General features: G+C 42.5%; 1 protein-coding gene across 4 annotated transcripts in view; it reads right to left on the bottom strand.

The window, feature by feature from the left end:
* Yeats2 (YEATS domain containing 2) overlaps positions 1-20117 on the bottom strand; it is a 92487-nt gene extending 72370 nt beyond the window's left edge. For 2 of the 4 annotated variants that reach the window (XM_041678095.1, XM_041678097.1), the window contains exons 1-4: positions 19767-20117; positions 5856-5974; positions 3756-3853; positions 2900-2992 (exon numbers count right to left, since the gene is read on the bottom strand). In XM_041678095.1, coding sequence (XP_041534029.1) covers positions 2900-2992; positions 3756-3853; positions 5856-5955 — 291 coding nt within the window. In that variant the 5' untranslated portion in view covers positions 5956-5974; positions 19767-20117. Of the gene's footprint in view, positions 1-2899; positions 2993-3755; positions 3854-5855; positions 5975-19414; positions 19548-19766 lie in introns of those variants that run through there. The other 2 variants (XM_041678096.1, XM_041678098.1) reach the window with 2 other exon arrangements.
* Between the last annotated feature and the right edge of the window lie 220 nt (positions 20118-20337).

The raw sequence follows: 20337 nt of genomic DNA, 5'->3' as shown, positions 1-20337 counted from the left end.
TCAAGCCAGTACCACATACATGCAGCATCGTAGAACATGCCTGTAATCCTAGCATCCAGAAGGTAGAAGCAAGAAGGTCAGGAGTTCAAGATATGTGCCACCAACCCAAGAAGATTTAGTTTAAAAAGTACAAGCCAAGCAGTAGTGGCACACGCCTTTAATCACAGCACTTGGGAGGCAGAAGCAGGCAGATTTCTGTGAATTCAAGGCCAACCTGGTCTACAGAGCTCTGGTCTAGCAGCCAGGGCTGTTACACAGAGAAAACCAAAAGAAAAAGATATACTAATAACAGTTTTAAAAATTAAAAAAAATAAGATAAAAAGTACACAAAGCCAGGCATTGTGACTTATATCTACAACTGTAAGAGCTCTGGAATCTAAGTAGGGAACTTATTTCAAGGTCAGTCTGGTTTATACTCCAGCTCAAAACAAAAACAAAAATATACAGTATAAAAAGTGACACCACACAGGAGTAAAAAATAAAATAGCATTAGAAGCTTTAGAATCAGTAGCATAAAATGTTTTCCCACAGGCTAGTACAGAGGCTTAAATTTAGTTGTTTTTAAAACGGTACTGGCTGCTCTTCCAGCACTCATGTCAGACAGCTCACACTCCAGCTCCGAGGATACCGCTGGCCTCCACTGACACCTGCACTCATGTGTGCATACCCAGACACAAACACATGTTTACAAAACAAATCTCTTAAAAGCAAAACAAAACAAACCACAACAAATATTATTACTGACTGTGCATGGTGCCCTACCTATAACCCCAGTACTTGGGAGGGAGAGGCAGGAGGATTGCAATTTCTAAACCTGCTATAAAGCGAGATTTCAATCTAACACACACACACACACACACACACACACACACACACCAGTTACACAGTTATCAAAATAAAAAGCCCTGTATTATTTAAAAAAAAACAACTGGTCTGTTTAATTAATTAATTCAGTAACAAGGCTCTTCAGAGCTGTAAATGTGTGCTCCAAACTTAAGATCCCCTAAAATGAAGTTACTGACAGCTGCAAGCCAGCTGGGAACTGAACCCAACAGAAACCAACTGAACCATGTCTCCAGCCCATCCCTTAGTAAATCTTAATCGGAACATCAGGAGATAAAAATCTGTACATTTCTAGACTACCAAACACCAGATTCTAATTCCTAATTGTAAATCAACGAAACACTAACCAGTTTTTTAAGCCAAGTAGCTATCACGGTGAGTCAATACTAAGTCATTTAATCAACGACATCAGAATTTGTGCTTGGACTAGATAGCACAACTTGCACAAATTCATATCCACCCAGAATCTGTGGCTTTATTCAGAAATAGCCTAAGGGGCTGTGGGTATTGCTGAATCGTAGATTATCTACCTATCATATGTGAGACCCTGGGGTCAATCACAGGCACAAGCACACACAGAGAATAGGAGGGTAAAAAAAGAGGGTCATTGGAGATGTAAATCAATTTAAAATGAGGTCATAATAGACTGAAGTCAATCCCAACCCAGGAATAAAATCCTTAAAGGAACCTTGGAAACAGAAAACTCCAGGGAAGACACCCAAGGGATAATGTTTTGCTTGACAACCTCCCCCTTTTCCCCACAGGGTTTTTCTGTGTAGCCCTGGCTGCCTGGAACTTGCTCTTTAGATCAGGTTGGCCTCAAAACCCAGAAACCCCCCTGCTCTGCCTCCTGAATGCTAGGATTAAAGGCATGTGCCACCACTGTCTGGTGTGGGAGGTCCTTCTGTCTATGTATTGCTTTTATTGGTTAATGAATAGAGATGCTTTACGCCTATGGCAGGAAGAACAGAACTAGGTTGTATGCTGGGAGAAGGAAGGTGGAAGGAGAGAAGCCATGGAGCAGCACGTGGCCAGTCAGACATGTTGAAACTTTGCTAGTAAGCCACTGCCACGTGTTGCTAGTAAGCCACTGCCACGTGGCGATACACAGATTAATGGAAATGGGTTAAATTAATATGTAAGAGTTAGCCAATAAAAAGCTAGAGTTAACAGGCCAAGCAGTGATTCAATTAATATAGTTTCTTTTTTTTAAAATATTTATTTATTATGTATACAATATTCTGTCTGTGTGTATGCTTGTAGGCCAGAAGAGGGCACCAGACCCCATTACAGATGGTTGTGAGCCACCATGTGGTTGCTGGGAATTGAACTCAGGACCTTTGGAAGAGCAGGCAATGCTCTTAACCTCTGAGCCATCTCTCCAGCCCAATTAATATAGTTTCTGTGTGATTATTTCAGGTTCAGCTAGCTAAGCGGCCAGGAACTAAGTAGCGGCCTCCTTGCAACAACTGTACGTCCTATTTGGACATTTTTTTTTTTATCTTACTGATATTTCCTTGTAGATTATGGTATCCAATTTTGTGTGTGTATGGGTTGTGTGTGTGTGTGTGTGTGTGTGTGTTTCACTGGCACTCTGGGCTTAATACACCGCTGCCAGGGGGGAAAAAGGAATAAAAATGTTTTATACCTAGCATTGAAATGTTATGATATCTAGAACTTACTTTTAAATGTTTTAGAGAAAAGAAAACAATAGAATTTTAAATTGATGAATCTACATGGTATGCAAACATATTAACTATCATTATAAAGTGGCATTTGGAAAGCATGGTAAGGCAAACAAAGCAAAAGAGGAAGAACTAGGGCGAGCTGCAGTGAGGTCTCCCTCCTGGATCTGAATAGCCTAGTATAACACTAGCAGTCAGCAAGGAAAGGGCAGGATAACGGCTAACACAATACCTCAGAAAGGCAGGCAGGCTTATTAAATTCTATTGGTCTATGCAAAAAATGACTCAATGGTAGGGAATCCACACTGGCTTGACTTCTCCCCAGAGAAGGAAAATGAAGGCTTAGAAAAGACTGGGCTATGAATACTTACCTCAGAAACCTTCAGAAGACCGGCAGAAGCGTAATAGTTTGCTACAATGCAGGCACGGAGCTTATCCATCATCCTTCTGGCTTCAATCAGTCGCTAAAACAAGTGAGAATTTAAATGTTGCTTAAATATGACAAATAATGACGACATACAGCCATAGAATAAACTCAAACAAGAACTCAGTTCTTGAACCATATCAATAAATAAATAACTTTCACCTAACTAAACTGGCAAAGATAGCAGCTGAAGACGCAGTTCAGTGACTGAGAGCTAATGTGTATAAACAAATCCCTGGAGCCTATGCTTCTATCCCAGAGCACAATGGGGATGGGAGCAGTGGGCACGCTTCCCTGATCAGTAACATCTTAAAAAGAATAACATTGATACACATGGTGTGTATGTGCTTACTTATCAATATATTCATTAACAATAAAATACTGAGAATATCAAAAAGAATTATTTTAGGGTTGGAAGTTGGAATAGAACGTTTTATATTTTCTCCAATTTCATTTATTTATTTTGTTTTGTTTTTTGAGAAAAAGACTCGTGTATCCCAGGCTGGCTTCAAGCTCCCTATGTAGCGCAGGATAACCTTAAACTTCGGGTCCTACTGTCTCACCTCCCAAGTCCTATCCCTTAGCAGGGTAATTCTTTGCTTGTTTTGAGATAGGGTCTCAACTATGTAGTCTTGGCTGTCCTGGAACTTTTATGGAGACCCAGTTGTCCTAGAACTCAAGAGTTCCATTTGCCTCTGCCTCTGGAGTGCCAACATGCCCTGCACAAGAAATTTTTTGAAACCTCATCAAACCTGTTCTATTCCCTCCATGGATGTAGTGTTTTCAATTTATCGGTATTATACCTGGTCAATGACGTCGATCTCATGTTCCTTATTCTTCATTTCAAGAGCAAACTGCTCCTTAATAATCGTCTCAATTTTCTGCACAGCTGCATCTCGAGCTACATAAAGAACACAAAGCATACCCCATTAATCATTAGCTACATTGATTTAAATCAGCAAAGAAACCCAAGGAACAGAAATTACTTTGGGTTCATGGGACAATATTCTTAGCAAACACACAAAAGTACACAGTTGTATAATCTATTCTTGATTGGTTCCAAGAGAAAAGTATGTTCTTTTTTATCTGCACGAAACTATATAGGACAGAGAAGAAAGAGGTAAGCTCGCTCTCTCTATGGAAGCCAGAAGAGGGTGTCAGACACTCCAGAGCTGGACTTATATAAAGTTGTGAGTTGCCCACTAAATGCTTGAAACAGACATCAGGTCCTCTGGAAGAGCAGTAAATGCTCTTAACTGCTGAGCCATCTCTCCAGCCTCCAAAATACATACAATTTTTGTGTCAGATTTAAAAACATAAAAAAAAATCATGAGTCAAAATGTTAATATAATTGACGATCTGATTTTCAACAGATTACGTGATAATACATCTGAACCTTCAATCTCCATTAGCAGCCACGAGCAGGGTTAGACTTGATCAATGTTTTCCAAATTCCCATGATTCACGTATGCTGAAAGTGTGTTTTCAAATGTTCATGTCATGTAATCAAAGCTTGGTCCTCAGCGGACTGTGCTATTGGAATGTCTTCTTAAATCTAGGTGTGGCCGGGTTGGAGGAAGGAAGTCCAAGCCTAGAGAGATACATCTTATCCTACGCCCCTGTGGCTCACTCTTCCTCCTTCAGCTTCTGGACTGTTGCATAGTAAACAGCCTCCACTACTACAAGAATGATGTCATGATACTCTGCCTCACGTCAGGCCCACAGCAATGCAGTCAGCCACGCTCCGACGGAAACCTCTTCTCCTTTGACATTTGACAGCTAATACACAAGTGAAACCCTTAATGAGCACAATTAATATTTTAAAGTAATATCTTATCCTATTAAAGAAACAGTACCCATGAAATAACCTGATAAGGTCATTCTTATTTATATACACATGAAAATAATATGGAACTATTAAAAACCTCCATCTATGTATCACCTACAATCACCTCACATAATTATCCCATAACAGACATCAAAAAGCTTTGATTTTATATTATTATTTTTAAAGACTGATTTTCTTTTTAATCATGTGTTATGTGCGTGAGTGCAGGTGCCCATGGAGGCCAAAGATGGCATCAACTTCTCTGAGAGCTGGAGTTCTAGGCCACTTGACATGCATGCTGGGAACCAACCTTGAGTCCTCTGCAAGAGCTTAGGCTGGAATGATGGCTCAGCACTTAAGAGCACTGACTACTGTTATAGAGGACCTGAGCTGGGTTCCTAGCACCCAATCTCCATCTCCTGTAACTCCAGTTTCAGGGGATTCAATGCCCTCCTTTGCTCTACGCAGGAGATGCATGTGCATGGTTCATAGACATACACGAAGGCAAAATACCCATATACATAAAAGTTACAAAAAAAGAAAAAGCCAGGGATGGGTGGGGTGATGGTGTACACCTTTAATCCCAACAACCAACACTGGGGAGGCAAAGGCAGATCTCGTAAGTTCAAGGCCATCCTGTTCTAGAGAGTGAGTTCCAGCAGGGCTACACAGAGAAACCCTGTCAATAATTAAATATTTGAGGTCAGGTGTGATGGTTCATGCTTTTAATCCCTTCACTCGGGAGGCAGAGGCAGGTCAATCTCTGTGAGCCAGAGCTACATAATAGAGACCTTTTCTCAAAAAACCGAAAGGGGGAGAAATTTTTTTAAAAATAGAGAGGTATGCAGTTTTAACCACTGAGCCACTCTCCAGATGCCAAAACTCTGATTTTAAGTTATATGTAACAACAGCTAAGACTCACAGCTTGCTTTCCCTCTAGACTACTTGATATGCTCCACATGGCATACTGCAGAGCACTTCGGCTTGTGTACAAAGACAGATGTTCATGTAGATTCTATAATCCTGTACATAGCAACATCAGCGAAGTTGAGTCTAAAAGCAACTCAATGTCTACCTGAACTCTCAATCGCTTTATGCCGCTTATTTGGAAGGGCCACAGACACATCCTCATAATCAGGGTCGGTTTCTTTAATCGTTCGCTTGATTCCAGACATGTTGACATTCAATTCTTCACTGTGAAGCAATAACAAACACATGAATAGTACTATGAAATACTGGCATGTATAAATGTTTATGCACACACACAAAGGTAATCAATAAACACTACAAATACTGGTACTTATAAGCCTGTGCACACACAGGACGAATATAACTGGTCTGAAAAGCTTGAATCCAGAAATGTTTCAACCTCAGGAATTTTAGATTTTCTGGTTAGAGATGCTCCATTCTAGATGTCTGTGTATACTTAGCCAACATTAAGTTTCCAGAAATATTATCAGCATGGCTATTTGTTCAAAAGACCAGATCTCCCTTCCAAGGAAAAATTCTTTAACTAAGTTGCATATTGCTCCATTGCTCACATTTTCTTTCTTCCTTTTTTGTTTTTGATTTGATTTTTTTTCTTGTTTGTTTGTTTGTTTTATTTTGTTTTGAAACAGGGTCTCTCCTTGTATCCCTAGCTGTCCTGAAGACCATTATAGACCAGGCTGACCTTGAACTCCAGGGATCCTCTATCCTCTGCCACTGTCTCCCAAGTACTGGGATTAAAAGCATATGCCACCATGACTGGCCCTGTTGACACTTTTCAGAAAAAGTCTAGCTTGTGTTTATGTGTGTGTATGAGAAAGAGAAAATAAATCAGACTTTGATATAAGCATATTTCAAAGCATGAACAGTATAGTTCAGGGCTCATTCCAATATGCATACCCAACCTCTGGTACTTCTACAGTGCTTGCTACATCAGTTACTCAATGAAATAACCCCTGATCTTTTAGTATTATCTATAATAAACACAACCGTGTACTTACATTAAATTACTGGATAACTTTGCAGTATGGTAAATAAGCCAGCCTTACATATAAATGCTTGAATAAAACAATCCCACAAATCCTCTAATTTCACAATGTTTCATATATTAGCCATTAACTACACATGGCTACTTAAAACTAAATTGATTAAAATTAAATAAAGTGGGGCTGGAGATGGCTCAGAAGTTAAGAGAACTGGCTGCTCTTCTGGGGGACCTAGGTTGGATTCCCAGCACTCACAGGGCAGCTAACAATCAGTAACTACAGTTTCAAAGGATCTGACTCCCCCTTCTAATTTTCACAGAACCAGGCATGCATGTGGTTCACAGACATACATGCAGGCAAAACACCCACCCATACACAACAAAATTAAATACAATCATGAATAAATAAAATTAAATAAAATTTAAAAATTTAATTCCTTTTCTTTGGGCCACAGTGCAGTTTTGACATTGCCTGTGCTCCACAGCCATTAGAAGTTAGACACTGCTGCACCGGGCAGCACAGACAGGGATGTTTCTATCACCGTATAACACCTGCTGGACACTGTTCCTCTTCTAAACTGTTTCGTAACACGAGCCAGCTTAAGAATAAAAACAATAACAGCAATAGAAATGTAACAGTAGCCACATAAAGATTTTTAGCAGCAACATATGAAGAGAAATAGGTAAAAGGGTAAAAGTAGTTGATCTTATTTACCTAGCATATCCAAAATACTGCCATCTCACTAATCTAACCAATATGAACAGGTCAGTATTGAGATTTTACATTACTGCACTTTTACCAGGTCTTTAGGTTTTGTACATGCACAGCACATCTTAATTTGCACTAGATGTTTCAAAGACTCGATTAATGGCCTGAGGCTAGTGGGCTCCCTTAGTGGGCAGTCTGAATCACTAATGAGCAGATAAAGAAAACCGGTAGGGGGTGGGGGTGGAGAAGGAGCTCAGTGGCACAGCAAGGCAAAGGGAGACAAGGGGTGCAGAACAAGCAGGTCCCTACTAATGACTTAACACCAAAGACTGCTGCATGAGTCCCAAACCTGTGCTCTACCGCTAAGATAAACTAACCCAAATACACATTAGCTATTTCTTGGGGTGCTTATTTTAAAGGAAGGTAGGTGCGGTGGGATATATCCATATACCTAACACTGAAGAAGTGGATCATCAGATTAAGGACAGCTCAACCAACCTAGTAAGAACCTGAATTGAAAATGAAAAAAAGGGCGCGGTCCTGTAAAAACATCAATGATCTTAAGAATGTAACATCAGAAATCCAGCCTTGCTCAGGTCTCACAGATACTGACTGGTACCCAACTGAAGACACTGTTGCATCCCAGCTGGCAGACTCACCTGGGAAGTGAGTTTACATCAGGTCCCCGCCTCTGTTCTCCACCCTGTCCTTTGCTTCCTGCCTGAGAATCAGAGAGCCTGCCATGAACTGATACGTATGCTCACAAGTGTAAGATGGAGCAGGGGACAAGCCCAGTGACCAAAAGTGTTAGCTCTTCTTCCAAAAGACCAGGGTTTAATTCCCAGCACTTGCACCCATGCACACATGGTGGCCAGCCAGTCCATAACTCCTGTTCCAGAGGAGTCAATGTCCTCTTCTGGCCTCCACAGACACCGCACAAACATATATACATGCAGGGAAAACACCCCCCCACACAAAACAAAAAGAAATCTTTTTTTTTTTTTTTGGTCTTTTCGAGACAAGGTTTCTCTGTGGTTTTGGAGCCTGTCCTGGAACTAGCTCTGTAGACCAGGCTCGTCTCGAACTCACAGAGATCCGCCTGCCTCTGCCTCCCGAGTGCTGGGATTACAGGCGTGCGCCACCACCGCCCGGCCCACAAAAAGAAATCTTAAAAAAAAAAAAAGGTTCTAGTGTCTCTTTCCTTTACCATGTGGGAGACTCTCGGGTGCTGGGGCCTGAACTCCTCTCTTGGAAGCCCCCCACCCCGTCTGTCTGTCTGTCTGTCTGTCCATGATGCTAAAAATCTTTCAAATAAACTCATCATTCCCCAAAAATCCCTCTCAGTGTCCTCTTAAACTGTCCACCCCGATCTAAGACCTAGCTACTTATTTTATATGGAAATGCCTTAAAACACAAGATAGTAAAATTCATTTTTTCACTCGAAAAATATTTTTTAAATGTTGTGTTCATTGAAACGTAAGACAAAAACATCAATTTAAAAGCACCTCAGCTCTTCATTTAGTCCTTCCACTAAGAAAAAGAAAACAAACACAGAAAGCCTGCTGTGGGGCCGCTAATCACAGCACTTGGGGATCCAGGAATGCAGCCGGCCTCTGCTACAGATCAGAATGGAGGCCAACTAAGGTGTAGCAGATCTTGTCTCAAACACTATTACAGGGCCAGACAGCTGGCTCCACACACAAGAGCACGGCTTGCTCTTCCCAGGACTTCATCTGATTCCCAGCGCCCACATGGTGGCCTGCAGCTGACTGTAGCTCCAGCTCCAGACGATCTGAGGGCCTCTTCTGACCCCTGCTGTCACCAGGAACCAAATAGTACAGAAACATGCAGACAACACACAAACACACACACACACACACACACAAAATAACAGTAAAAATAAAAATAAAACAGAAAACAAAGAGGGCACTCAAGAGCACTGAATTAGCTTATGCCAGAGACAGTCACCTGATTCAGGCAAGAGTGAATCATTATAAGATAGATACATAAATCCTGGATAACAATTTGTTTGTTTATAAAGTTGCTGTTTTGGGTAATAACACTAAATTTTGAAATATTCCAAAAAGCAAGCAGCATTTATGAGTGTTCTATCATGCAAAGTTTGTTCATAACTATGAGTTATCTGCTGTAATTTAGAACATAAGTACTTTTGGAAGTCTGGGATCTTTTTTTTTTTTTTTAAAGTTAGTAAAAAGGGGCTAAGTAGGGATGTAGCTCAGCTGGTAGGATGTTGGCTCAGCGGGCATGAAGTTCTGGGTTCAATCCCTAGCATTACATTCAAACAATCCAGCTGACGGCAGATACTTGCAATCACAACACTCAGGTGAAGGAGGGGCCATCCTGGGTTACACAGTGAGTTCAAAGCCAGCCTGGACCCTCAGAGAACCTGCCTCAAAAGACAGATATACAGTCAGAAAGACTGTTTTGTCTTTGGTTTTGTAATTAAGTTTTGTCAATCTGGGAGTATCTTGGTGGTATACAGAAAAAAATCAACAAACCTAAAAAAAAGTGAAAGAAAAAGAAATAATACAGATTTTTTAAAAAACAAGATGCCTAATTTATTTTTATTACATATAAATGTGTGTTTGGGAGGGGGTGTATATCCACATGAGTGCAGGTGCCTACAGAGGCTTTGGATCCTCTGGAGTTGGAGTTAACAGGCTACTATGTGGATACTGGAAACTGAACCCAGGGCCCCTAGACAATCAGCCAGTACTCTTTAACTGTTGAACAATCTCTCCAGTCCCTAATTTTTTTACAAATAACACCAAACAACAAGACACAAAAATCTACTCGCAGGAATCAAATCCCAGCAGCTCTTTAAACCCATTCCTGAACCATCATTTCCTCAATGGTCACCTAACTTTTGGAAAGTGTGCCATAAAGCATACGGCATTCTTGTAAAGACAAGTCCAGACGGAAGATCACTTTCACCTATCTATGGGATTCATAATGGGTAGTGTCCTCCTCCCACTTCCCAAACAATCACAAAAATAAGAAAGATGGATGAGGAGGACAGGCAAGTTCACTGAAAACAAAGTCCGGCTGTTGTATTCTCACTCCAAGGATAAAACAAACTATGCCCTTGCTGTACAAAACTGAGGGTGAGAAGGGAGAAGTGAACCATCAAAGAGGGGAGTGGTAAGGAAGAAACCCACCACTGGGTTAATTTAAACAGAGGTAATCTGTTACATTAAGACCTTGGAAAAAGCTGGATGATGGTAGCGCACACCTTTAATTCCAGCACTCAGGAGATAGATGCAGGCAGATCTCTCTGCGTTTTGAGGCCAGCCTGGTCTACAGAGCAAGTTCTAGGACAGTCAGGGCTACACAGAGAAATCCTGTCTCAGAAAACAACAACAAAATCCCCAAAACCTTGGGATGAAGCTTCCCACTGTCATCTTAAAGTATATTTAAGTTTCAGCTAAACATATTAAGGAGTGGGGCTGGGGAGATGGCTCAGTGGTTAAGAGCACTAACTCTTCTTCGAGGTTCTAAGTTCAATTCCCAGCAACCACATGGTGGCTCACAACCATCTATAATGAGGTCTGGTGCCCTCTTCAGGGGTGCAGGTACACGTGCAGGCAGAGTATTGTATTCATAATAAATAAATAAGTTTAAAAAAACATATTAAGGAGTTAGCAATTATCCTGCAATTTTTGGAATAATTCAGGTTCAAAAACAATAGATACTGTATAGTAAATTACAGCTAAGGCTAGGCACATCTGCAGAGGCATATTCCCTTACATGGGAGTATAACTGTGTAATTAAGCATAGTTATTATATTACATTTTGAATTTATGGAAAGGATATTCAAGTAGGTTTTTCTTTGTTTTGTTTGGGAACAAGGTTTCAGTATGTAGCCCTAGCTGGCCTGGGACTCTGAAATTTGCCTGCCTTAGCCACCTGAGTACTGGGATTAAAGGCACAAAACCCACGGTTCTTAGATGAGCCAATTCAACTTGGAAACAAAGTGTTTACTAATCCCAAATTTTCAATCAGTGGAAACTGGAACAAGCACTGAGATGGAGATGTAAATCTTTTATCCTCAGTTTGTCTATGGGAGTGAATTTACTAAACCCAAATCAAATACAGAGAAATGAAATGCTGAGACTGAAATAAAACCATTTCTCTCATCTATACCTCCAAGTTAATTTCTCCCACAATACCTCTGGAGAGTCAATCCCAGAGGCTAAGCGTGTTACCACACATCTCTGGCCTCCAACTTAGTTTTTATCTCACTAAAACAACATCATCATAGAAAACAAACGTTGCCAATTTAAACTTTAAAAATAAATATAAAAATAACTCTTTTCATAAACAATATAATGAAACAAATGTTACTACTTAAACCTATCCTGTTCATTCAAATAGCAGAAAAACAAGTGAGTTTTGACAATGGTAACATTTATTTAGGGGTCTATACTTTGGAAACATAAGAAGTGCCAGGTATCTGAGCATGCCTGCAGTCCTACACTAGAAGGCAGGACGACTGCTGCAAGTTCATGGACAGTTCCATCTGTAGTGTGAGCTCTAGGCCATGAAGAGACACACAGCAAAACCTGTGTCAAAACCCAAAGCTAAACAAACTAAAATAAAAATGTATTAACTACATAATACTGCCACAGAGGTTTGCTTATTTATTTGTTGAGATAGGAACTCTCTATGTAGACCAGGCTGGTCTTGAATTCTTAGAGAGCTGCCTGCCTCCCAAGTGCTAGGATTAAATAAAGCATGTGCCACCACACCAAGCCCATTACTGGAATGTTGGGGAATATTATTTTAAGATGTTTTTGTTTAAGCTGCATTTTATTAACTCTGTAAAGCTGTGTTACTGTGCCTGTCTAAAACACTTGATGGTCCTAATAAAGAGATGAATGGCCAACAGCAAGGCAGAGCAAGGATAGGCGGGGCTAGCAGGCAGAGTATAAACAGAAGGAGAACCAAGGAAAAGGAGTAACAGAAGAAACAGGACATCAGGGGCCAGCCACCCAGCTACACAGCGAGTTACAGAGAAAGAAAGTAAAAGTCTAGAAGCAAAAGATAGTAAAGGTAATTTAAGAAAAGCTGGCAAAAAAAGAAAAAGCTAAGAATAAGCCTTTGTGTGATTTTGTTTTTTGGAAGCTGGGTGGTATGCACTCCTAAAAGTCAAAAGAGTAAAATATCCCACAACACTGGAAACTTTGTCTTGTTTTGTTTTGTTTTTGTCTTTTGAGACAGGCTCTCTCTGTGTAACGTCCCTGCCTGTCCTGGAACCCACTTTGTAGACGAGGCTGGCCTCAGACTCACAGAGATCTGCCTGCCTCTGCCTTCAGAGCGCTGGAATTAAAGACGTGCATCACCACTGCTAGACTTGGAAACGCTGACTAAAAGGTCTCAGTTCTCGGATTCTTGAATTTTAGCAAAAAAGAAAATGGAAAGGCACATAGTTTTAAATTTTCTCATTTTGTGCAATATAATCTAAATAAACAGACCATTGCATTAAAAAAAAGTCTCAGTTCTCGTTTCAGGGAAGACCTAGAACCCTAGAACCCGTACGGAATCCGGCCATCTCACATGAGATGCAGCCAATTTTCAAGGCAAGAAGTAAAATCTGACACATTAAGGCTCTTGGGGAGACTCGCCATAGACTACACCAAGTATCTTGTCAATAATTTTATATTCGTTAGGGCAGGTGAGTTTTGGAACTAATGAGATCTGCACACTCTCTGTTTGGCAGTGGGGATGTGGTGGGACACAGCACAAACCGCACCCCTTGCAGGCAGGACGTTCCTAAAGATCCAGGCAGTGATTCAATGCTCCTTCGTCCTCCCTTCCAAATTCTTCAGGTCAGACAAAACTTTCTGCAGTGTGAACAAGACAACCAGCATTCCCATAGTAACTATCAGAACAAGAAATCTATAACCCACTCCAGAACTCCGCACAGAATGCAAAACTGGCACACTTACTCAATAGTGACTCAAGCAACGAAGATGAATCTCGGTCTTTGAAGCCAGAGAAAGGAACCAAACAAGGGTATATCCTGAAGGATTCTATTTCCCTTTTTTTTTTTTTTTTGGTTTTTCGAGACAGGGTTTCTCTGTGGCTTTGGAGCCTGTCCTGGAACTAGCTCTTGTAGACCAGGCTGGTCTCGAACTCACAGAGATCCGCCTGCCTCTGCCTCCCGAGTGCTGGGATTAAAGGCGTGCGCCACCACCACCCTGCTAGGATTCTATTTCTTAAATCCCTCAACAGACAAATAAACGCATGGTCAGAGGAACAACTTCTTTTTTGTTTTGTTTTTCAAGATAGAGTTTCTCATGCAGCCCTGGCTGTCCTGAAACTCACTCTGTGACTAGGTTGATCAGAGAAACTTGAAAGTAGCTGGTGATGACTAACTTGGGAGAGAATAAAGGCTCTTTCAGGTGACCATGTCTTATATATTAGTTAGAGTGTAAACTAAAAGAAAAGTCAGCCAATTGTACATTTAAGAATCTGTTTCACTGTATGCAAACTATACCTGTTAAGCATTATAAAAGATTTTTCTTATCATGTCACTACCTGTTTGCTGTGACATGATCTGCTAACTTTCATGTCCTGGCCCCTTTCGAGTCTTGATCTCAGATCCAGGTACATTGCCCTTCTCTGTCCCTCAAATATTCTCGAATGTTCTGCACTTCTGTGTTTCTGGTTCCTTCTGCCTTAAAGTTCATCCTCTGGGTTAGCGTTCATCAGATCCAAGCTCAAACACCCACTTCATCTGAAAAGGTCTTCCTTGAGCACCTCACCCAACATTTCTTCTCCACACCCTTCCTCCAAAGTGTGTGAAAATATTCACTAAACTGTTCCAAAGTAGCTAAAAGACCAGCCAAGGTAGAAATTCCCACAGCAAACATAACTACTAGCATTCACAGTTCCCTTTGTCACATTTGCAAATCTATATTATGTTCCATCTTAAACACACAACTACTACAGGAGAGCGTGGAGGCACAAGTCTTTAATCCTACTTCAAAGGAAGAGACAGACCAGAGCTCTATGAGTTCAAGGTTAACCTGGTCTAAGCAGTAAGTCAGGATAGCAAGGAATACACAGTGTGGCCGCATCTTTAAAAGAAAAAAAAAAAACATCAAAATACCAGCAAAATTGTGAGGTATGCTCCCGCCCCCCTGAGAAGTCCCCGTCCTAGCCTTTCTAAGTGCTGAGAGTACAGGCATGACTGACCACACCAACTACCCTTGGTGTTGGCATTTTTTTTTACCACCATGTAACTAACAGTTCCCTCTCTTCACTCCTCTGACCAGAAGAATTGCACAGCCCTTGCCTACTGAAAGCGAATTCTACCTCTGCAGAATTAAAGTTCCCATGCCTAAACACACAATCCAATGGACTCAGATTTTACTTTGACCTTTCCATATTACAACACTCTTCATCCTTCAAGAATCAAACGAAAATCCAACTCACCCATGTTGTAAACCCCAACCTTAGAAACTCCTCTGTAGCTCAGGCAGACCTTGAACTTACACAATCCTCTTGTTTTAACTTAAACAGCTCAAGTTACAAGTCTGTAACGCCCAGCCAGAACCTGGGTGAATGCTTCCGCAATCCCAAGACACGCCAATCAAGTGTTTAAGGTTATATGTTGGCTAGTGGCATATGACTCTAAGCCTAGCACTGGGAGGAAAAGGGCAGGCTGATTGTGAGGATCCTGAGTTCAAAGCCAGGCTGAGCTGCATATCCAGACCTCTCTCTCTTCCCTATAGCCAGGCACGGTGACTCACAACGGTAACCTCGGCACCGGGGAGGCGGAGAGAAAAAGGAGAATTGCCAAGAGTTTGTGGCCTGTTTGTCATACTCAGGGAACTCTAGGCCAGCCAGGGCTACAGAGTATCGGCCTGCCCCACCTCCAACCCCTCCCTTAAAATTCATAAATACGAATTTATAAGCCTACACAAACTCACCACTAACAACAAATAGCAACTTTTGTCTCTTGTACTGCTGCAAAGGGAACCCAGGCCCTTGACAGCACTTCACTGAGCTCCACCTCCAGTTTTTCCCTCGCCACACAGACCAAAGAATATGAAAACACATTCTTGTTTTTCTGCAAGGGAAAAGTTCACTGGCCTGATCCTCCAACAGGCAGTAGCATACAGACTGACAAGAGGAGTGGATTAAAGTCACAGTGGCTGGTTTAAAGAAGAGGCAACCAAGAGTAAATTTAAAATCTAAAATCCACAGTTGAAGGCTGGAGAGCTGTTTTAGGGGTTAAGAGCACTTGCTCCTGCATAAGTCCCAGGATCGAGGAGTCCCAAAACCCACATGGTGACTCACACCACGCCTAAGTACAATTGCAAGGGGTCCTCTTCTGACCTCCATAGACACCAGGAACTCATGTGGTATACATACATACCTACAAACAAAATGCTCATACACATAAAAAAAAAAAAAACCTTCAAAAAAAAAAAAAGAATCACGAAAAGAAAAATCCATGATGGCAGGCTAGAGAGATGAATCCAGGATCCGTGGATCATTTCCTGCATAGCCATTAGGATCAGAAGTCAGATTTGGACCCCAGCAATCATAGAACCTCTAATTCTAGCTCTGAGGGATTTGATGCACAGGTGTGCACCCGCATGCATATACATCTACAGACAATACAGAAAATAAATAGTTCTTTAAATGCATGGTTGAATGGGACTAGTCATTCCAAGTGTTTCTGAGACTATACCAAGCAGAGGAAATGAAATATTCCCAAATGAGGGTAAGGTACAGCCTAGGTGGGCTGTATGCACAGAGCTATGATGTAAATCTTAGTTCTCCACACATGCACACACAGCAGGCATGTGCATGACCTAGAGCTTCTCACACGCTATGTAACTGCTGTACCACAGAGCTATATATCCCCCATCCCTCCCTCCACCTGGACTTCGTACTTTATTCTGAGACGTGGCTTTGCTAAGTTGCTCAGGCTGACCTTGAACTTACTCTGTAGCTTTGAGCTAGTGATTTTCTGCTTTAAAAAAAAAAAAGTTTATCTACACCTGGACTCTTTTAAGCTTTTTTGCTTGTTTGTTTTTTAATGTGTGTTCATGTTTTGCCTACATGTACGTAAGTGTAATGCATATGTGCCTCATTCCCACAGAAGACAAGAGGCCACTGGGTCCCTTCAACCTAGAGTTAAGGGTTGGTTGTAAGCAACCATGTGGGTGCTGGGAAGCGAACCCGGATCCCCTGCAAGAACAGCAACTGTTCTTAACCACTGAGGCATGTCTCTAGATTAAAAAGACTTATTTTTATTTAAGTGTACACATATAAGCTGTGTGTATGCATATGCATTCAGGAGACCTTGGAGATCAGAAAGGGAATAGGATCCCTTGGAGCTGGAATTAGACAGTTGTGAGCAGCCTGACAAGGCTGCTGGGAACTAATCTTGGGACCTCCAAGAGCAGCAAGTGCTCTTAAATTGCTGAATTGCTGTGCCAACTCTCCAGCTCCGTGACCCTTCTGCTTTCATCATGCAAGTACCTGGGGTTACAGGCCTGCACCACCAAGCCTCGCTCTTCTTACAGTCTATAATAAAAAGGTATTCTAGCTGGGCATGGTGATGTCACTTAATCCCATCACATATGCAGAAGCACCAAGTGTTTGCAGCTACCCTTGGCTGTGTGAATTCAAGGCTCCTGTTCCAAGTAACTAAATTAATTTACCAACCCAAAACAGTGTACAGCAAACTACAGCACGCCAAACAATACACAGCAGGCAGCACTTAAAACTGTAGATTTTACAGAGAAGCTTTGACATGCTATTCTCAAGTCAGTCATGTTTAATAGCTAAAGAACATTTACCAATGAATCAGAAAACAAAAAAGTAGAAAATAAAAAATTAAATAAAATAAAAATAAAAAAAGTAAAAAATAAAAAGTCATACTTCAGCGTTGTGACTGCCTAGCACACAAAAGGCCCTGGGTTTCATTTCCAAGCACTCAAAACAAGGTCTTCATGACAGAACAGGAATGTTGGAGAGATGGCTCAGTGGTTAAGGGCATTATTGATTGCTCTTTCACAGAACTCATCCAGGTCCGAATCCCAGGACCTATGATGGCTCACAACAGTCTGTAACTCCAGTTCCAGAGGCTCTGACACCCTCTTTGGGCCTCTGTAGGTGCCTCATGATTGTGGTGTACGATACATGCAGGCAAAACACTCATACACTTAAAATTAAAATTCTTAAACTCTTGAAAAAATGTTAAAATATGCCAGTAGCCAAAAAGGGCTAGGGATAAGCCTCAGGGGAAGTGTGTGTGCAGACACGTGTGGGTAAGTGGCACACACAGGGAGGCCAGAGAACAACTTAAGCTAAGCGAGTGGGCTATTTATTTCTTTCTAGCATGTGGGTCATGCGGATTGAACTAAGACCACCTTGCCAGTCCAAAAGAATCAATTCCTACTCTTGGTACTTAAAAAGCCCTCTTGGTTTCCAGAGAGGAAATTCAATTTTGTTTCTTCTCTGTCCTTTGATTAAACTTTTAATTCTGAGTTTTATGCTGTCACATGTAACTGTTTTCTCAACATATTGACCTTGTAACAAATAAGTACTTAGCATTTACTTCATTCAATAGAGCTCAAGAGTCCCCATCTCAATATACAACACAGTTATCTACCTATTAAGTCGCTCAAAACAGGAATTAAAGAAGCAATGCAAGGTATGTTGGGAAAAGCCTATAATCTCAACTCTCAGGAGGTGGGGACAGAAGGATCCAGAGTTCAAAGCTAACGTTGGCTACATAGTGAGTTTGAAGCCTGCCTAAGCTAAATGAGACCCTATTTCAAAACAAAACCAAAATACCCAAAACAAACACACCCACTCTAAAAAGAAACAAATCAAAAAGCATCCCTCAACGTGTGGTGCCTCCAAGTCCAGGCTCTCAGCAGCTGAAAAGGCAAAGTTCAAGGCCAACATGGGCTACACGAACACCACCCCGCTTTACCAATCCATTTCCAAGTCTTGCTAATTCTATCTCCAAAATATCTTCTTGTGTTTTCACTCTGTGCATTTCCGTGGACTTAGTCCAGGCTCCCATGGGAGGCTGCATCCTTGACTCCCCAGTTAGCACTGTTGACTTCTTCAATGTAGTGGTTGGATTACGCTACAACCTTCCAAAACCTTTACACAAGCGTCGCACAAAAAGAAAAGTCAGAGCTGGGCGATGGTGGCGCACGCCTTTAATCCCAGCAGTCGGGAGGCAGAGGCAGGTGGATCTCTGTGAGTTCGAGACACCAGCCTGGTCTACAGAGCTAGTTCCAGGACAGGCTCCAAAACCACAGAGAAACCCTGTCTTGAAAAACCAAAAAAAAAAAAAAAAAAAAAGTAAAAGTCAGTCAGGTGTGGTGGTGCATGCCTTTAATCCCAGCACTTGGGAGGCAAGTGAATCTCTGAGCTCAAGGCCAGCCTGGTTTACACAGCGAGTTCCCGAGAAAATCAGAGCTACACAGTGAAACCTTGTCTCAAAAAAAAAGTAGAACATTTAAGACATCCACCCCCTCACGCGTTCTGTTTCGGTCTTACCTTTGCAAAAGTCTACACAAACAAATATATACACCCACAGTAATTATTTGTGAAAATTAAAACTTTTTTCACTATCTTCATTTTTAATTTAAGATGAATACTTGTTACTTTTTAAGAGCAACGATACTGCTGAATATATGTAATTTTATGTTATAGTTTACATTAATGAGAAAATGGCATTTTAAAAGTGGGTTGTTTCAGTAATTAACAAGTGCGCCTAAATGAAAACACTAGCAATATCAAAACTAGTAAGATGTGAGTGAGCTGCAGGCAGGACATAGTATGTTCTGTTTAACATAAATACATGCATAATGGAGATGAGTTCTAAACCTTATTGTCCTCTGCAATCTGGCTACAGCCCACCGAGCCGTTTTTCTGGTCAAGTCCTTACTTTCCGAAGCTTCCTCCGGGACCCAGCACCGTCGCACGCCCTCGGGCAGACTGCTCTCAACCTTCCCCAGCCCCGGCAGATTTCTTTGGGCAAATCCAAACTTGCCGAGGCCACCTCGTCTCAGGACCACCCGCAGGTCACCGCGCAGGCTCAGCTGCCGCGCCTGCAAGGAGCCCCGTCTGAGGCTGCGCGGCGGGAAGGACCCTCCCCACGCCGGACCTCGCACCCCGCGGACCAGGGCGCCCACCCGTCCGCGCCGCTGAGTTGTCCGCGCGACCGCGGTGGGGGAGGGGTGCACGTGCCCGCGCCAGACAATGCCCCGCACGCGACGCGCGCCCGCGCGGACACTCACCGTTCGTGTGCGTCCGGCTGCAGCGCGACCCCGCCGGGACCCGGAACCCACACGCGGAGGGAAGGAGCGAGGTGGCCGAGCTCGTGGAACCGCCGCGCGAGACCCGGGACCCGCCCGCGCGGAAGCTCACGACACACAAGCCCGCCCGCCGTGCGGCTCCGCCCCGCACGTCAGCTCGGGGGCGGTGCGGCGCGCGGCGGGGGCGGGGCCGGGACCGGCGCGGCCCGGGTAGCGGGAGCAGCCCCTGAACTCTGACCCCGGGCTTCGGGCTACGTCGCACCGTGAGGGGGTTCGAGCTCGTCGTCCGTCGTCCGCTGTCTTTACGAGGAACGTTTGAGAGAATACTGGTTCACTCGTTGTCATGGCAATAGTAACTATGGTGACTGTACTGCTGAGCGTGCCATCTTGCGTCAACGCTGCTAAGTGATAGGGGTGTACATAGCAGCAGGAACCTGGCTTGGTGCAGTAATACTTGGAGTCTGGGGGCTGAGGCAGGAGCATCACAAGTACAAAGCCTGCCTAGCAACATAGTTAATTCAAAGTAAAAATTGGTTAGGGCAATGCCGCGGGT

The sequence above is a fragment of the Microtus oregoni genome, unplaced genomic scaffold, assembly GCF_018167655.1.
Source record: "Microtus oregoni isolate MIOR12 unplaced genomic scaffold, Mior012 000029F_ref0000214, whole genome shotgun sequence".
NCBI lineage: Eukaryota > Metazoa > Chordata > Mammalia > Rodentia > Cricetidae > Microtus > Microtus oregoni.
This window is presented reverse-complemented; position numbering and strand designations above follow the sequence as displayed.